A 16,737-nucleotide genomic window follows, 5' to 3' on the forward strand; every position below is an offset into this window, starting at 1 on the left:
GATGGTGTTTCCTGCTTGGCAGGGGGTTGGACTCGATGGCCCCTGGGGTCTCTTCCAACTCTAGGATTCTATGAGGCACTAGGGTGCAGTGGTTAGAACGTTGGACTAGGACCTCGAAGATCAAAAACCCCACTCAGTCGTGAAGCTCATCTGACTCCTTGGAGGTCTCTTAGCCTACCTTGCAGGGTCGTTGTAGGGTTTAACTGAGGGATGGGGTGAACCATGTACTTCTTGGAGAAATAAAATATATAAATATAAAAGCAAAAAAAAAAAAAAAAAAAGCTTTTCTGCTGAGCTGCTTGAGGAAGTTGGAGGGGCCAGTCGGATGGAGAGGTCAGTTGCCCACCCAGGTATTTCCACGTGGTCGCAATTGGACCTACGCCAGTCGCAAAACACACACGGAGCCTGGCTGATTTCTTAACACTGGTTGGGATTCTGGCGAAAGAAGCCTTACAGCCGCTCCCAGGTGTTGCTTAGGTAGATTGGGGTGGGAGAAAGCAGGAGATGCACAGAAGGAGCTTGATACCTGGAATTCCTGATCTTACCTGTTGGGCAAGCAGAGCATCACAGCCATTGCAGCAGGACTAGAACGCTTGGAGGTGGCTGGGTTCAGAGGAGAGAGAAACACTCCCCTTTTAAATGGCAGCAAAACCAGAAGAAAACCTCCCCACATATCTGGGCTCAAAGTTTTTTTTAGTCCTGAGGTATGGGGGCAACCCCAGGGACGCGGGGGGCGCTGTGGGTTACACCACAGAGCCTAGGACTCGCCGATCAGGTGGTCGGCGGTTCGAATCCCCGCGACGGGGTGAGCTCCTGTTGCTCGGTCCCTGCTCCTGCCAACCTGGCAGTTTGAAAGCACACCAAAAAGTGCAAGTAGATAAATAGGTACCACTCTGGCGGGAAGGTAAATGGCATTTCCGTGCACTGCCCTGGTTCACCAGAAGCGGCTTAGTCATGCTGGCCACAAGACCTGGAAGCTGTACACCGGCTCCCTCGGCCAATAAAGCGAGATGAACGCCGCAACCCCAGAGTCGGCCACGACTGGACCTAATGGTCAGGGGTCCCTTTACCTTATGGGGGCAACCCACCCACCAGACAGCCAGTTCCTTAGAAGGCAGTGGGTTCAAATTTCCGTAGACTCCTGCAACCGCCTTAGCAGCCTATGATGTTTATGTGTCTGAAAGTAGGTCGGTGTCTATGGATGTGGGTGGGCACAAAGGCCACGGAGGGAAATTTTTTTTTACAGCATGAGCAAACTCTTAGAGGAGTCTCTGCCACAAGCCCACGCTTTTTATCTTTATCTTGCTGGGTACCCAAAGCAGGCAGTGAACTGTGTAGTGCAGTTTGGTTGTTAAGAGGATTGGACTACTAGGACCTGGGAGACGAGAACTGTTCCTTGGAGGAAGGTGGGGTATAAATTCGATAAAAATGGCAGTGACTGGAGGTCAAGAGTGATGTTCTGAAACCTGTGCATATTTATGCTTTTTATAGGTCAGCGCACGGCGAGTTACTCAAACTGTTTTAAGTCTTATAGCCGACACTAAAGCAGCTGACTGGTTTGCTAGTAAGCTTTGTTCATTTAACCTAAAATATCTGCTTTTCTCCCCAAACGATGCATGCTCTAGTTATCTCCCGCTTGGACTACTGCAATGCGCTCTACGTGGGTCTACCTTTGAAGGTGACCCGGAAACTGCAATTAATTCAGAATGTGGCAGCTAGACTGGTGACTGGGAGTGGCCGCTGGGACCACATAACACCAGTCTTGAAAGACCTACATTGGCTCCCAGTACGTTTCCAAGCACGATTCAAAGTGTTGGTGCTGACCTTGAAAGCCCTAAGTGGCCTTGGTCCTGTATACCTAAAGGAGCGTCTCCACCCCCATCGTTCTGCCCGGACACTGAGATCCAGCTCCGAGGGCCTTCTGGCGGTTCCCTCATTGTGAGAAGTGAGGCTACAGGGAACCAGACAGAGGGCCTTCTTGGTGGTGGCGCCTGCCCTGTGGAACGCCCTCCCAGCAGATCTCAAAGAGATAAAACAACTACCTGACATTCAGAAGACATCTTAAGGCAGCCCTGTTCAGGGAAGTTTTTAATATTTAACGCTGTACTGTTTTTAACACTTGATTGGGAGCCGCCCAGAGTGGCTGGGGAAACTCAGCCAGATGGGCAGGGTATAAATAATAAATTATTATTATTATTATTATTATTATTATTATTATTATTTCCAGCGCAGCTCTCAGTATATAGCCTGCCTTTCTGAATGGACCCAGCAACCAGCATCCATTGTCATTATAGACAAGAACTTTGCAAGAATCATTGCAGGTGCCCTTCGAAGCAATGGACTATCTCTTTAAAAATAAAATAAAATAAAATTCACCACTGTGTATTTAGTATTAATAGTGCTTCTCTCCCATTCACCTGCCCAGATGCTTTAAACTAATTTAGAATCTTTTCACTGAGCTTTGGGGTTTCTTGATGCAACGGCTGCAGGCTATTAAAAGCGGCTTGAGGGAAGGAGGGGGAATTCCAAGCGTTGCCAGAAAAAGGGCTTTATAGTCGTTTGGTGCAACTTGTTTTGTTTCAAAACCCAACTGGGAAGTGTGTGTGTGTGTGTGTGTGTGTGCTCTGAAGGTGAGTGCACTGCTAGCTCATCCAACTCATTAATTTATACCCCAGAGAGGAGAGATCTCTTCTTAGCCATACTGAAAGCAACCGCTCCCAGCGGGGAAGTTACTGGTCCGCATTTACAGCACCTGGTGCCCGCAAAACTGATCTCATACGGAGGACAAAATGGTTGCCCTGAATCCATCGCTGGTGGCAAATGCCCACCAATACCAGGAACATTTTGTGGCTGCACAAGTAGGAGCGTCTCATGGTTGCATCAATTCGGGTGCAGAGGCCAGGGAAACACATTGGGATGCTAAACCATGGAAACAGCTTTTCACATCGAAAGTAACACATCATAGAGGCTGCCCTTGAGACTGACGCAGAAACTCCAGCGGGTGCAGAATGCCGCGACGAGACTCTCCTTATGGGGTCTTCGCTGCGAGATCACATTCACCCAGTGCTATACCAGCTGCACTGGCTCCCGGTGGAGTACAGGATCAGGTTTAAGGTGCTGGTTTTAACCTTTAAAGCCTTACACAGCCTAGGACCCTCGTACCTATGGGGCTGCCTCTCCTGGTATGTCCCACAGAGGAACTTATGGTCTGCAAATAAAAACATCTTGAAGGTCCCAGGCCACAGAGAAGTTAGACTGGCCTCAACTAGAGCCAGGGCTTTTTCGGCTGTGGCTCCAATCTGGTGGAACGCTCTGTCACAAGAGACTAGGGCCCTGCGGGACCTGACATCTTGCCGCAGGGCCTGCAAGACAGAACTGTTCCACCAGGCCTTTGGTCAGGGCGCAGCCTGACCCCCTCCTTTGGCAATCTGCACAGAATTTTGCTTAATGGTTGCCATCAATTTGATTTTCATTAATTTTTATAATGAAATGTTTTTAGAATGTTGGATTATTTGATTGTTGTTAGCCGCCCTGAGCCCGGCTTCGGCTGGGGAGGGTGGGATATAAATAAATTTTATTATTATTATTATTATTTCAGACCAGCTTACTGCCCCACGTGAAGGCAACGAGAGGGTTCAAAATACGGTGTCTTTTACAAGGATGTAAGAGCCTGCCAGATCAAGCCAGCATCCTGTTCTCAGAGTGGCCAGCCAGATTCCCAAAAGGGGAGCTCACAAGCAGGGCCAGAGAACGAGATCCCTCTCTCCTCCCAAGGCTTCCAGAAAATGGTATTCAGAGACATCCTGCTTCCCCCAGTGGAGGCAGAACACAGCCATCAAGGCTAGAAGCAGCCACTGATAGCAATATCCTCCACAAATTCATCTAATCCTCTTTCAAGCCTTCCAAGTTGGTGTCCACCACTGCCTCCTGTGGGAGGGAGTTCCGCAGCTTAACTGCGCTGTGTGGAAGAGGACTTTATCTGCCCTGCATCCTCCCAATATTCAGCTTCATTGGAGGCCCACGAGTTCCATTGTTAGGAGGAGGGAAAGGAAGCCAGTGTGGTGTAGTGGTTAAGAGCAGTAGATTCGTAGTCTGGTGAACCGGGTTCAATTCCCTGCTCCTCCACATGCAGCTGCTGGGTGACCTTGGGCCAGTCACACTTCTCTGAAGTCTCTCAGCCCCACTCACCTCACAGAGTGTTTGTTGTGGGGGAGGAAGGGAAAAGGAGATTGTTAGCCGCTTTGAGACTCCTTAGGGTAGGGATAAAGCAGGATATCAAATCCAAACTTTTCTTCTCTACCTACTTTCTTCATGCCATGCATCATTTTAGACAGTCATACCTCATGTTACGTCCGCTTCATGTTACGTTCTTCCGGGATACGTCCCGCGGCAACCCGGAAGTACCGGAAAGGGTTACATCTGGGTTTTGCCACTCGCGTATGCACAGACGCACAAAATGACGTCACGCGCATGCGCAGAAGCGGCAAATCGCAACCCACATGTGCGCAGATGCGCCGCTGCAGGTTGCACTCTTTTCATATTGCGAACAGGCCTCCGGAACAGATCCCATTCGCAACCAGAGGTACCACTGCACACTCCTATCAGATCAGCTCTTACCTTTCCCCTAAACTAAAAATAACCCAGATGCTCGTAGGGGGGATTTCTCCACCCACTCGATCATTCTGGTTGCCTGTACTGGATCTTCTTGGCAACTGGCCGTTTAATTTAATAAAACTATGGCCATTGTTGTCAAGCAGCTCAGTAACATCTCGCAGCAGATGGGTGCCGCACGACTCCAGAACCACCGTCCCTCTGGTCAGCTCCTTGTACTCGGGAACAGTCATTTAGGGTATCTAGAAATTTTACCACTTTATCATGGCTGGAAGATATATAGCCGGCCAGCCTGTAGCTGAAGTCATCAATTGCAACATTTCCTTTTTATAATGCTTCCTTCATTCTTCTTCATAAGGGTCTCCCCCCCCCGAGCATTTTGATCAGGAGGACGAAAGCACGTTTTCAGTACCAAGTCGCTCAGCTGGGATCCTTGCAGTGCAGGGGGCTGAATTAGCTGACCCTCCAGAAGGGGCTCCCTTCTGATTCTAAAATTCTGTCCTCTTGCATCTGTCAGGAAGAGGTGGGTTTCGTGATCCAAATCGCCGGACGGCTTCGCTCTTAATGCGCACCCCCGCCAACCCAGAAGACAGAACCTCCCAAGAAAGACCCGAGAGAGTTAAAAACAAAGGAAGGAGCACACCTCTGTAATTGTAAAACTAGAATTTTGACTATTTAAAACTTTTCACCCAAAATTCAAACACCACATTTGAAAAGGGGGGAGGAAGGGGGGGGACAACAACCAAACCAAAGAAACCCACAGCCAAATCTCATCACATGAAGAATCCAGGTTCTTTATACAATACAACTCATGGCGAGAACGTCTTACTAGAATTTGTCACAGCAGTCTGTCTGAAACAACAGATCCAAAGGGGATGGGGGGGGGAGGGAATCATCCCAACGCAAAATACTGTTGTGTGTTTTTTAAAAAAATGCAATATAAATAACTTCTCTTTTTAAAAAAGTAACAAAAACCCACAGAAATGAATCAGTAGTCATTCTCACGGGGAGGGGAGCAAGACCCCCATTACCAAACCTCCAGTCATATAAAAATCTTCAAGCTACAAGGAGGCAGGATATGGGGGGGGGGAATGAGGGAGTGGCTCTGAGGCCAGTTCTGTGGGACAGGGCGAGGCTTCTCTGCCAGGGCCTGTGGTTAAAATTCCAGTCCTGCATCTCAGGAAACTGGGGGAAAGATATAGTGTTATGTGGGATTTGGGAAGGCTGAGAGTTTATCGCCCTCCGCCTTGAAAGGATGAGATTTGAAGTCTTTCCCCCTGCAGGGAAAGTGTAGTGTTTGTGCATCTGTGTGTTAGTGCCATAAAAAAATAGTTTCCTTTCCCCCTGTGTGCATGGGGGAAACCAGTTCCTAGAGTGGAGGCAGCAGACGGCTGTGAGAAGAGGGGAAGTGAGCCCTCAGGAGCCAGAGATTCTAGGGCTGCCACCTCCTTCCATTTGTCAGCAAGCTACCAGGAGATGAACAGTCCGTGGGCTGGCTCAGATTTAAAGCTGCAGTATATAGAGTTACAAAAAGAATTGTTCCCGGAGGTGGGACAACCCAGCTTCTCAGAAAGGGGTTGGAGTGGTGATGCCAAGTCACAAGGGCTGGAGAGTTGGGTCCTGGCTGCAGGAAGCAGCTCGAGTGATTGCTAGGCCCTCGAAGACTAGCCTTTACTGAGGCTCAAAGCCAAGAAAGCCTTCGAGGAAAGCCCCTGGGCTTTATTGCAGAACAGAGCGTATCCACAAATGCAGCGCTGGGTGAAGCCTTTGCCTGCAGGCAAACGCCAGGTGCGCTAGGAAAGAAGGTCCAGGTGAGCTCGGTAGCAAGCAAGGGTTCCTCTAGAGATTGGAAGAGATGAAACACTGTCCAGTTTTGAGAAGAAAAGCACCAGAAGCAGGAAGCAAACAGGGGAAGAGGATGTTTTGCAGAGTATCTGCATTGCAGGCCAACAGCGTCGGCAGAGAGGGGCTCAATCCTGGACCCTTGCAGGAATTCTGCCCTGTGTGGACCAAGGCTGGCTCTTTCTCACCTGCAAATCCCTCCTAAAATATGCCAGTTTGCACCTGGCTAATGCCAATGGAGATGAGGAGCGGAACTCACAGGATCCTAAAAACCAATCACCTGGGTTTTCCGCCCCTTAGAGTGGTTGCAACTGACGGCAAATTTGCCAGGAGAGCGGCAAAAGCAGCAACAGGCAGATCCTGGTTTCGTGGAGGGGCACGTGAGAAATATTTGCCCTTTGAGCCCTAGGAGGGGCGTCAGAAAGCGGGGTGCTTCCTTCCCGCCCCCAAAAAGCATTTCCACGGCAAATGGGATGCATAACCTATACCCGTAAGAACCTAAAACCAGGACGCAAGAAAGCCTCCCAAACTCTTGCAGAAGAAAACCCCGCAAAACGCTTCCCCTGTAACCCTGCATGCAGAAAAGCCCATTCTGTATGTACAAGCATGCAAGGAGGGGGTGCCTTGTGTGGCAAGGAGGGGGGTGGAGACCTCTGGAGGCCAGCTCTGTTCCTCAAGGCAGCTGCGCCTACTTTACAAAGGGGAGGGACCTCTGCCTGCTCCCCTCCCCTCACACCAGGGGACTCCCGGTTTCTCCTGGGCCCCCGAGCAAGCCTCCTTTCCAGAAAGCGCTGCGAATGACCCTTCCCCACTCTCCTGCCACGGGGGGCTCAATCCCTCTCCAACCCAGAGGGAAGGACGGACCTGAGCTTCCGATCCAACCCGGGGCTAGCAAACCCGGAGGCCTTCATCTCTCAAGCCGCTGTCATTCCTGCCTTGCCCATGCCACAAGACGGCACACAGGGACCTGTCGGGAGCAAAGGGGGTGGTCTCTGGCTTTTGCTGCTGCTTCCCAACAACTGGCAAGGTGGACCCCCCCCCCCAAAAAAAGCCAACAATGCAAGAGCTTAGGGATGTGCCACTTTGTAAGCTCGTACTGGCCTCTATTTTAAAGACTAGGAACGTAGGAGCAGTGATCTCCCTATCTCCTCGCCCCCCCCCCAGCCTAGCAATAAGCTGGGGTGGGGTGCAATGACAGGAGAGGCCCTGTTGCTGGTATCCCACTGCTTGTTCAGCCGGAGGGGAGCAAAGCGACAGAGCATCACAACCACGGACGGGTTCAGTCTCACGGAGAAACGCCCAGGAAGCTCATTTGCCCTCTCCTGCTCCCTTTTCGTCCTGCCGAACACTGCTTCCTAGGCTATGCTCAAGGTTTGCAGGTTTCCAGGTCTGGTGAGCAACACCAAGAGGCGTGCGGCCGCCTGACCCCAGGAGCCCCACGTCACACTTGTGACATTGCGAGCGGCAGACAAAGTGTCCCTCCAAGCTGAGCGTCACCAGCCACAAAGGAGAAGTCCAGAGGAAGCCTCCCCGCTGCGAGACAGGACAAAAAATAAAACCAGAACAAGGCCTGTTCTTGGCACACCCTAGGCCAAGAGCAGAACAAAGCCCACAACGGGGGACTTCCAAAAATCCAGCCTGCCCTCCAGGCCGAAGAAACTTGCTAGTCGCAATTTTGCCTGGGGTGGGGAGTACAAAGCTCAAGAGCAAGCGGAGGGGCAACAGCTGCCACTATCGAAGGCAGGAAGCAAGCTCAGCGCGGCAACGTCAGGCGGGGAGAAAGAGCAAAGGGGAAAGAAAAGACGAGGAGGAGAGAGGGGCCAGGGCAGCTCCATCCTGGCCAAGCGGCGACAAGAGGTGCAGAGACCAGGGACGAAGAGGCAGGCTTGCGATTAAAAGCAGCCTTCCCGGGTCTGGATCCCCAGTGATGACTGCAGTTCCTGCCTGAGCACAGGAAACGTGGGTTGGGGAAGGAGCTCAGGAAGGGCACAACCCCTGTGAAGAGGGACCGTTTTAAAAACGAGAGAACCGGGCTGGGTAGGTGGAAGCGGCCGTCTCGATTTGGGAAGAGGGCCTGAAACTCTTTAACTGGCAGTTAAGAGCACGGAGGAAATTACGGAGGGAGGTTTTCTAAAAAAAAAAAAAAAGGGCTGCTTTGCAGAGCTGAGAGTCTCGTTTGCCTGAGATGGGAGCCCCTGAGATAACCCACCTCGCTTCCTTCCCTTCCTCTCCAATACCAAGAGACGCAGTGTTTCTCCCCAGTTTGAAAATCCGAGGCAGGTTTGGCTCTTGGGGGGCAGGGAGAGGGGAGAGACAACCTTGGCTCAACGGAAGTCCCCAGAAATCTGACCGGACTGTGGGGAGAGGGGCTTCCCTGCCCCCCCTCTCTGGGACACTCCTTGCCAATGGCCCCGCCACCTCTGTCCTTCGCTATCTGGGAGGAAAGACGTGTTACCAAGAAGAACGAGAGAGGGGTCTCGCAAACCACGGACTGGAGAGGGGTTGTGTTTCGAGCTCTCCCCTACCCACCCAAATCGCCGCTGCCCCAGACTTGTGTGATATGAACGGCTAAACAGCAATCGGGAATTGTTACAGTCTTTTGTTAAAAAAAACAACCCCCCCCCCTCCAGGGCGCTAAACCCTGCTCTGAGCTCAGTAGTACAGAAGTGTGGCGCAGAGAGGGCGTCCTCCTCGCCGGAGGTGGGACTTGTTCGTGGGACTTGTGTCTCCAGCATCAGTGGCGGACGTAGAGGAGTCCCTCAAGGGAGGGTTGGCCTGAGGGTGGAACGAGGAGGTGACACGTCTCCCTGACCACGCTGCCCAGAGGGAGGAAGAGAAGCCCCCTCTTTCAGCAGGGAGATGCCACGGGGTGCGCCCGTTGTCCCTGGAGGGGTTCCAGCTGCCGTTGGGGTGGGGTGGGGGGTTTGCCAGGGACGACGGAGGTGTCTTCTCTCTCTCTCTCTTTGGTAAGATGGTCCAGTTTCTGCCGCCTCTTTCATCTCATCCGGTTCTGCCTCATCAGGGGCACGATGCAGGAGGGGGGGCCGGCTTTCCCCAGGAAGGGGTGCTTCAAGAGTTCGTTGGCGGTGGCTCGCTGAGCTGGGTCCCTGACCAGCAGGCGGTCAAGGAAGCCCTTCAGGGAGGGAGAGACCTGCGGAGAAAGGAGGGGGAAAGGAGGGGCATGAGACGCATTTGGGGCAGAAGGGTAAGAAGGGCAGAAACAGGAAGGGGGAGCACCTGCAGTCGGAATTGCAGTGGTACCTCAGGTTACATACGCTTCAGGTTACACGCACTTCAGGAAATAGTGCTTCAGGTTAAGAACTTTGCTTCAGGTCGAGAACAGAAATTGTGCTCCGGCGGCACGGCAGCAGCAGGAGGCCCCATTAGCTGCTTCAGGTTAAGAACAGTTTCAGGTTAAGTACGGACCTCCGGAACGAATTCAGTACTTAACCTGAGGTACCGCTGTATATGCTTCAATGGAGGCATGCTTTTCCTCTAAGAATATGGCTTATTTTCTATGCACCTGTAAAGTTAAGCCTCTATACAAGCCTAATAATAATAATAATAATAATAATAATAATAATAATAATAATAATATATTATTATTTATACCCCACCCATCTGGTTGGGTTTCCCTAGCCACTCTGGGCGGCTTCCAACATAACACTAAAATACATTAACCTATTAAACATTAAAAGTTTCCCTAAACAGGGCTGCCTTCAGTCTGATAGTTGTTTATCTGTTTGACATCTGGTGGGAGGGCGTTCCACAGGGCGGGTGCCACCACCAAGAAGGCCCTCTGCCTGGTTCCCTGTAACTTGGCTTCTCACAGGGAGGGAGCCGCCAGAAGGCCCTCGGTGCTGGACCTCAGTGTCCGGGCAGAACGATGGAGGTGGAGACGCTCCTTCAGGTCCTTATTTAATCCCCGCAACAACCCTGTGAGTTAGGTTAGGCTGAATGAGGCAGTGACTGGCTGAAGGTCACCCAGTGAGCGTCATCCTCGCCGAGTGGCGATTCGAACGCTGGTCTCTCCCAGGTCCTAGCCCAGCTCTCTAACCACTCCCAGTGTGGTGTAGTGGTTAAGAGCGGTAGTCACGTAATCTGGGTAACCGGGTTCGCGTCTCCGCTCCTCCACGTGCAGCTGCTGGGTGACCTTGGGCCAGTCACACTTCTTGAAGTCTCTCAGCCCCACTCACCTCACAGAGTGTTTGTTGTGGGGGAGGAAGGGAAAGGAGATTGTTAGCCGCTTTGAGACTCCTGAAGGGGAGTGAAAGGCGGGATATCAAATCCAAACTCTTCTTCTTCTTCTTCTTCATCCCTTGTGGGGTGCAATTAGTGTCAGCACCTTCGTCAAGAGTTTGGGTGTAATCTTTGATGCCTCCCTTTCTATGGAGGCGCAGGTTACAGCTACAACAAAGATGACATTTTTTCATCTCCACCAAGCGAAGAAGTTGGTGCCTTATCTCTCTCGCCCTGACCTGGCCACTGTGATCCACGCGACAGTCACCTCCAGGCTTGATTATTGTAACTACGTGGGGCTGCCCTTGAAATTGACCCAGAAACTCCAGCGGGTACAGAATTCTGTGGCGAGACTCCTCATGGGGTCCTTGCCACAGGAGCGCACTCATCCAGTGCTATACCAGCTGCACTGGCTCCCGGTGGAGTACAGGATCAGGTTTAAGGTGCTGGTTTTAACCTTTAAAGCCCAAACAGCCTAGGACCCTCATACCTACGGGACCGCCTCTCCTGGTATGCCCCACGGAGGACCTTAAGGTCTGCAAATAATAACACCCTGAAGATCCCAGGCCCCAGGGAGATTAGACTGGCCTCGACCAGAGCCAGGGCCTTTTCAGCCGTGGCCCCGGCCTGGTGGAACGCTCTCTCACAAGAGATCAGAGCACTGCAGGATTTGACATTTTTGTGCAGGGCCTGCAAGACGAAGCTGTTCTGCCAGGTCTTTGGTCGGGGTTCAGTCCGATTCTTTTCTTTCTGTATAAGAACAAGCATTAAAGAGGCCTCCTAGTCTGCTCACAGGTCCTTTATAAGACCAGTGGTAACAGTTGGCCCTAGAGAATATTAACCACTCTCAATTTTACCCATGGACGGCCATCTGTCCAGATTTTAACTTCCTCTGAACTAATTTTAAGATATATTTTAAGTAATTGATTGCCTGTTTTTATGTTCTTATGTTCTTTGTATGCTGTGTTAGTTTTATGATGTTTGCCGCTGTGAGCCCAGCTCCGGCCGGGGAGGGCGGGGTATAATCATCACCATCATCACCACCACCACCACACTGGCTCTATAACCCCATCATCATCATCATCATCATCATCACCACCACACTGGCTCTCTAACCCAAATGGCTGAGCACTGCTTCTCATTGCATGACCTGACCCAGACCCTGTGATCCCCATCCTTAGAGGCCCAACATCAAATTTCGGCCCTGAATTTGATCCTTCTAAGGCGGGGAAGTCAAGCGAGGAAAAGTGAGAGGGAAGGAAAAGGAGTCCCTTACCTTGTGCACGTTTTTGAGTTTGGGGGGCAGGTTGTCCCGAATCATCTTCATGGCCTTCAAAGGGGGCTCGTTGAAATAAGGGGGCTCCCCATCCACCATTTCTATCACCATCACGCCGAGGGACCAGATGTCCACCTGAAACAGAAGGAGGGGGGAGGGGGGAGGGGGGAATTGAGAAAGGGGAACAAGAGCAAAAGGTGCCTCCGCCTCACCCTCCCCAGCCTGGACGGTTTTGTAACTGGTTTGCAAAATGGGGGCCCTACTGGACTAGCAAGTCTTTCCGTTCCATTTGGATTTTACAGCTTCCCTCTCCCTGAAAGCTCAGGATGGAGGACGGAGGCAAAAGATATATATATATATATCTGCTGATTAGAGAAAATGACAACTTCATCAAAACCACGTAAATGACCATTTGACTGCTTTGATCAGTGGAATGTGGCGGTGCATACCCTCTGGAACTCCCTGCCTCTTGATATCAAGCAAGCGCCTTCACTGCATTCTTTCGGCATCTGCTGAAAACATTTCTGTTTAGGCAAAGCCGGAGGTTTAGGAAGTTGAAGCCCTCTTACCTCCGGCCCGTAGGGCAACCGGGAGATGAGTTCCGGCGCCATCCAGTAAGGGGTGCCAACCAGGGACTTGCGCCGCGGAACCTCCTTGTTCACTTGCGCACAGAACCCGAAGTCGGAGAGTTTGACCTGGAAGGGAGAGCCAAGCGAAAGAAGCATGTCAGTGGCTGGAGCAGGCTCAGGGTGAGTTTGCTCACGAGGTCTGCTGCGGGAAGCATCTTTCCAGCCTTCGCAGTGCAGATCAGCAATATTCCTTTTTTTAAAAGAAGCGACGAGAGGCGGACAAACTCCCACAAATATATGGCTTTGCCTTATCGCGATGCATCACCCCTCTGGTCAGCCTAGCCCAGTTCTCTCTATTTTGACAAGCGGCAAGCGGCCGATCCTGGCTACCAGATGTCCTTTGAAGCTGGAGATGGCAACGAGTGAACCAAGGACTTTTATTCCGTGTGCCAAGTTTGCGTTCTGCCATTGAGCGATTCCCCTGGTTCCCCCACCCCATTAATGTGGGGCTCAATTCCATACTTAGTCTAAACCCCAGTTCAAGGGCCTAACATGCCCCACTCCTAAGCCAGTGGTTCCCAAACTTTTTGGGTCCACAGCCCATTATTATTGGTTATAATAATGATTATTTATTGTTTATACCCTGCCCAACTGGTTGGTTTTCCCCAGCCATAAACTCAACCCAGGTTCCTCCTCCCTTACCCTATAAAAAGCATTATTCAGAAGAGACGTTTGCACGACCCACTAAGGAAGATAGTAACACAGTAAAAATCGAAACAGTAATTGCGCATTTATTCAAAACCCAATTAAATCTATTTTGTTTGATTAATTCAACAAAATGGATGAGCTTGGTTGATCCTAGGATAGCAGCTTTTCAACGCCCCCATGCTGACCCCTTGCCTCTTAGCACCCCACCAGGGAATCCCACTTCCTCACCCCGGAGGGTACCACCTACTTTGGGAACCACTGATCTAGACCCAAGCATGCTGTCATCCTGAAACTGTTTTGGGGCACTTCATTGCTCAACCCTAGAAACACTCTGGTTCAGAGACGTGTGGAACCCGTGGGTTAAAGAGAATTGGATTTCTTCACAACAGTGCAGGAGCCCATGAAAATTTGCTGTGTGTACAGGTACAATAAAAGGTAAAGGTAAAGGGACCCCTGACCATTAGGTCCAGTAGTGGACAACTCTGGGGTTGTGGCGCTCATCTCGCTTTACTGGCTGAGAGAGCCGGCGTACAGCTTCCGGGTCATGTGGCCGGCATGACTAAGCCGCTTCTGGCGAACCAGAGCAGCGCACAGAAACGCCGTTTACCTTCCCACCAGAGTGGTACCTATTTATCTACTTGCACTTTGATGTGCTTTCGAACTGCTAGGTTGGCAGGAGCAGGGACCGAGCAATGGGAGCTCACCCCGTCGCAGGAATTCGAACCACCGACCTTCTGATCGGCAAGTCCTAGGCTCTGTGGTTTAACCCACAGCGCCACCCACGTCCCGCAAGTACAATACAATTTTTTAAAAAAAATATTGGCAGAAATTTCAAACCGTTATTGAACGTAATTGCTTTGGGACTTCCAGGAGAGAGAAGACAGAGGAAGCAACTGAGAATCCAGAGGGTGCTATAAAAAATTCTGCCTTCTCACAAGTCTGAATATGGTGAGAAGTGAGGTCACAGGGAACCAGGCAGAGAGCCTTCTCGGTGGTGGCACCCGCCCTGTGGAACACCCTTCCGTCAGATGTCAAGGAAATAAACAACTACCTGACTTTTAGAAGACATCTGAAGGCAGCCCTGTTTAGGGAAGTTTTTAATATTTAATACTGTATTGTTTTTAACACTTGATTGGGAGCTGCCCAGAGTGGCTGGGGAAACTCAACCGGATGGACGGGGTATAAATATATTATTATTATTAGGGTTTCAACTAAACATTAGGAAGAACTTTTTGACAGTGAGAGCTGGCTGACAGTGGAACGGACTCCCTCAGAAAGTGGTGGACTCTCTTTCGTTGGAGGTTGCGTATGATTTAATTGAGATTCCTGCAGTGCATTGAGGTTGGGCTAGATGGCCCCTGGGGTCCCCTCCAACTCTATGACTCTATGTTTTTAAGTTCTCCTCAGAAGTCTTGGGGCCGCCTGACACCACTGAAGAGTCACCTCCAGGTGGCACTGCAGGACCAGGCAATTTCAGCAAGAGGTGAACAGGGGCAGGGACATTATTTTACTCCAGGGGTCAGCAACCTTTTTGAGCTGTGGGCCGGTCCACCGTCCCTCAGACCTTGTGGGGGGGGGCCGGAGTATATTTTGAAAAAAATAATGAACAAATTCCTATGCCCCAGAAATAACCCAAAGATGCACTTTAAATAAAAGCACACATTCAACTCATTCAATGTAATGTAAAAACACGCTGATTCCTGGACCGTCCGCAGGCTGGATTGAGAAGGCGATTGGGCCGCATCCAGCCCCCGGGCCTTAGGTTGCCTACACCTGTTTTACTCTGTTTAGGGAAGCTTTCAATGTTTGATGTATTACAGTATTTTAATTTTTTTTGGAAGCCGCCCAGAGTGGCTGGGGAAGCCCAGGGAGATGGGCGGGGTATAAATAATAAATAGTTTTTGTTTTTTTTTATTCCTTTGTTTCTACCCCCACACCTATCAGCCAATCACCATTCCCACCACCCTTCTGAGTAATACCCCTCCCCACCCTCTCACTATACATCAGGGTCTGGCGACTTCTGTTTCAGTGTATCTGAAGAAGTGTGCATGCACACGAAAGCTCATATCAATAACAAACTTAGTCGGTCTCTAAGGTGCTACTGGAAGGATTTTTTTTATTTTGCCAGAAGGTTCTGCCTGATGTTTAGTTGGCATCTCCTCCTACGTTTTCTTTGAGCTTAAAATCAGCACCTGGGACCACGTGCACTCACCCGGCCGTCATGTGTGAGCAGAATGGAGTCACTCTTGATATCTCGGTGGATGACACCCTGGGCATGGAGGACGGAGAGCGCCTTGAGGACAGACAGACAGACGGCCGCAATCTGTTCCTCGTTCATCCTGGAAAGAGAGTAAGAACACAGCACCTGTTAAAAGAGCAGCCTGGCTGGTTCAGACCTCGGTGGGTCCACCTTGCCCACAGCTTCTAGAGGTCAACCGGATCCCCTTCTGGGAAGCCCACAATCAGGGCATCAAGGCGACAACCTTTCGCCCATCCTTGTTTCCCCACGCGGCAAAAATTCTGAGTCAGGCGCCTCCTGGACATAAGAGTGCGTCCCATTTAGCTAAGATGGCAAATAGTCAGTGACAGCCTTCTCCCTCCTGCTCCTTCACGGATTCATGAAGCTGCCTTTTAAAGTCACCTAAGCCAGGGATGTGGGTGGCGCTGTGGGTTAAACCACAGAGCCTAGGGCTTGCCGATCAGAAGGTCGGCAGTTCGAATCCCTGCAACAGGGTAGGCTCCCATTGCTCGGTCCCTGCTCCTGCCAGCCCTCATCACATTCCGTGGCAGAAAATTCCATGAATCTATTCTGTGCTGTGTGAGGGACTCTCTGTGGCCTTCCCAAACCGAAGTTCTGGCATTTGGAGAGAGTGAGAAAAAACCTCCCATTGCTTTCCTTTTAAAGAGGAGTTGGTGATGTGGAATGAAAACTTTGGTTCGTCTTCCTGTCTCTCCAAGACATCCCTTTCTTTGGGAAACCTGTAGGCAGGATTCGACCAACAAGAGCCCTCTCCCCTCCTGGGGTTCGGATACACTGCTGCCTCCGACTGTGGAGGCAGAACACAGCCATCCTGGCTAGCAGCCATCAAGAGCCATCTCCTCCATGAATCTGTCTTATTCTCTTTTAAAGTTGCACTTTCTCAAATATTCACTCATCTGGTTTCTACCTTTGTTTTCCTAAGGTTCATCTTTGGGCAAAATTTGGCCAACATCTGAATCTACATGCTGCTCTCGGCATAGCTGCTCTTTTCGATAATCTGCTTCAATTATACCTTTTGACATTTCATACCGAGATAATTTTTCCTTTAAAAACATAACCATTAGGGGGGAAAGTTATGTATTTCAACAGTCATTCTGTGCAGGCTGAAATTCTATACGCAGTTAACTAGGAGAAAGATGTGGGAGTGAGTTCCACAGTTTAACTAGGGGCTGGGTGAATGAGGACTTCCTTTTATGTGTCCTGAATCTTCCACTATTCAGCTCCATTGCGTG

The 16,737-nt window shown here is 50.6% G+C and overlaps 1 protein-coding gene across 6 annotated transcripts in view; it reads right to left on the bottom strand.

Moving 5' to 3' along the window:
* Positions 1 to 5,384: 5,384 nt before the first annotated feature.
* Positions 5,385 to 16,737, bottom strand: part of PAK4 (p21 (RAC1) activated kinase 4) — an 88,859-nt gene continuing 77,506 nt past the window's right edge. For all 6 annotated transcript variants that reach the window (XM_082231050.1, XM_082231046.1, XM_082231049.1 and 3 more), the window contains 4 exons: positions 15,458 to 15,584; positions 12,538 to 12,663; positions 11,969 to 12,103; positions 5,385 to 9,604 (listed from right to left, as the gene is read on the bottom strand). In XM_082231050.1, coding sequence (XP_082087176.1) covers positions 9,449 to 9,604; positions 11,969 to 12,103; positions 12,538 to 12,663; positions 15,458 to 15,584 — 544 coding nt within the window. In that variant the 3' untranslated portion in view covers positions 5,385 to 9,448. The remainder of the gene's footprint in view (positions 9,605 to 11,968; positions 12,104 to 12,537; positions 12,664 to 15,457; positions 15,585 to 16,737) is intronic.

Source organism: Podarcis vaucheri (genome assembly GCF_965113315.1).
Source record: "Podarcis vaucheri genome assembly, chromosome: 7".
Taxonomy (NCBI): domain Eukaryota; kingdom Metazoa; phylum Chordata; class Lepidosauria; order Squamata; family Lacertidae; genus Podarcis; species Podarcis vaucheri.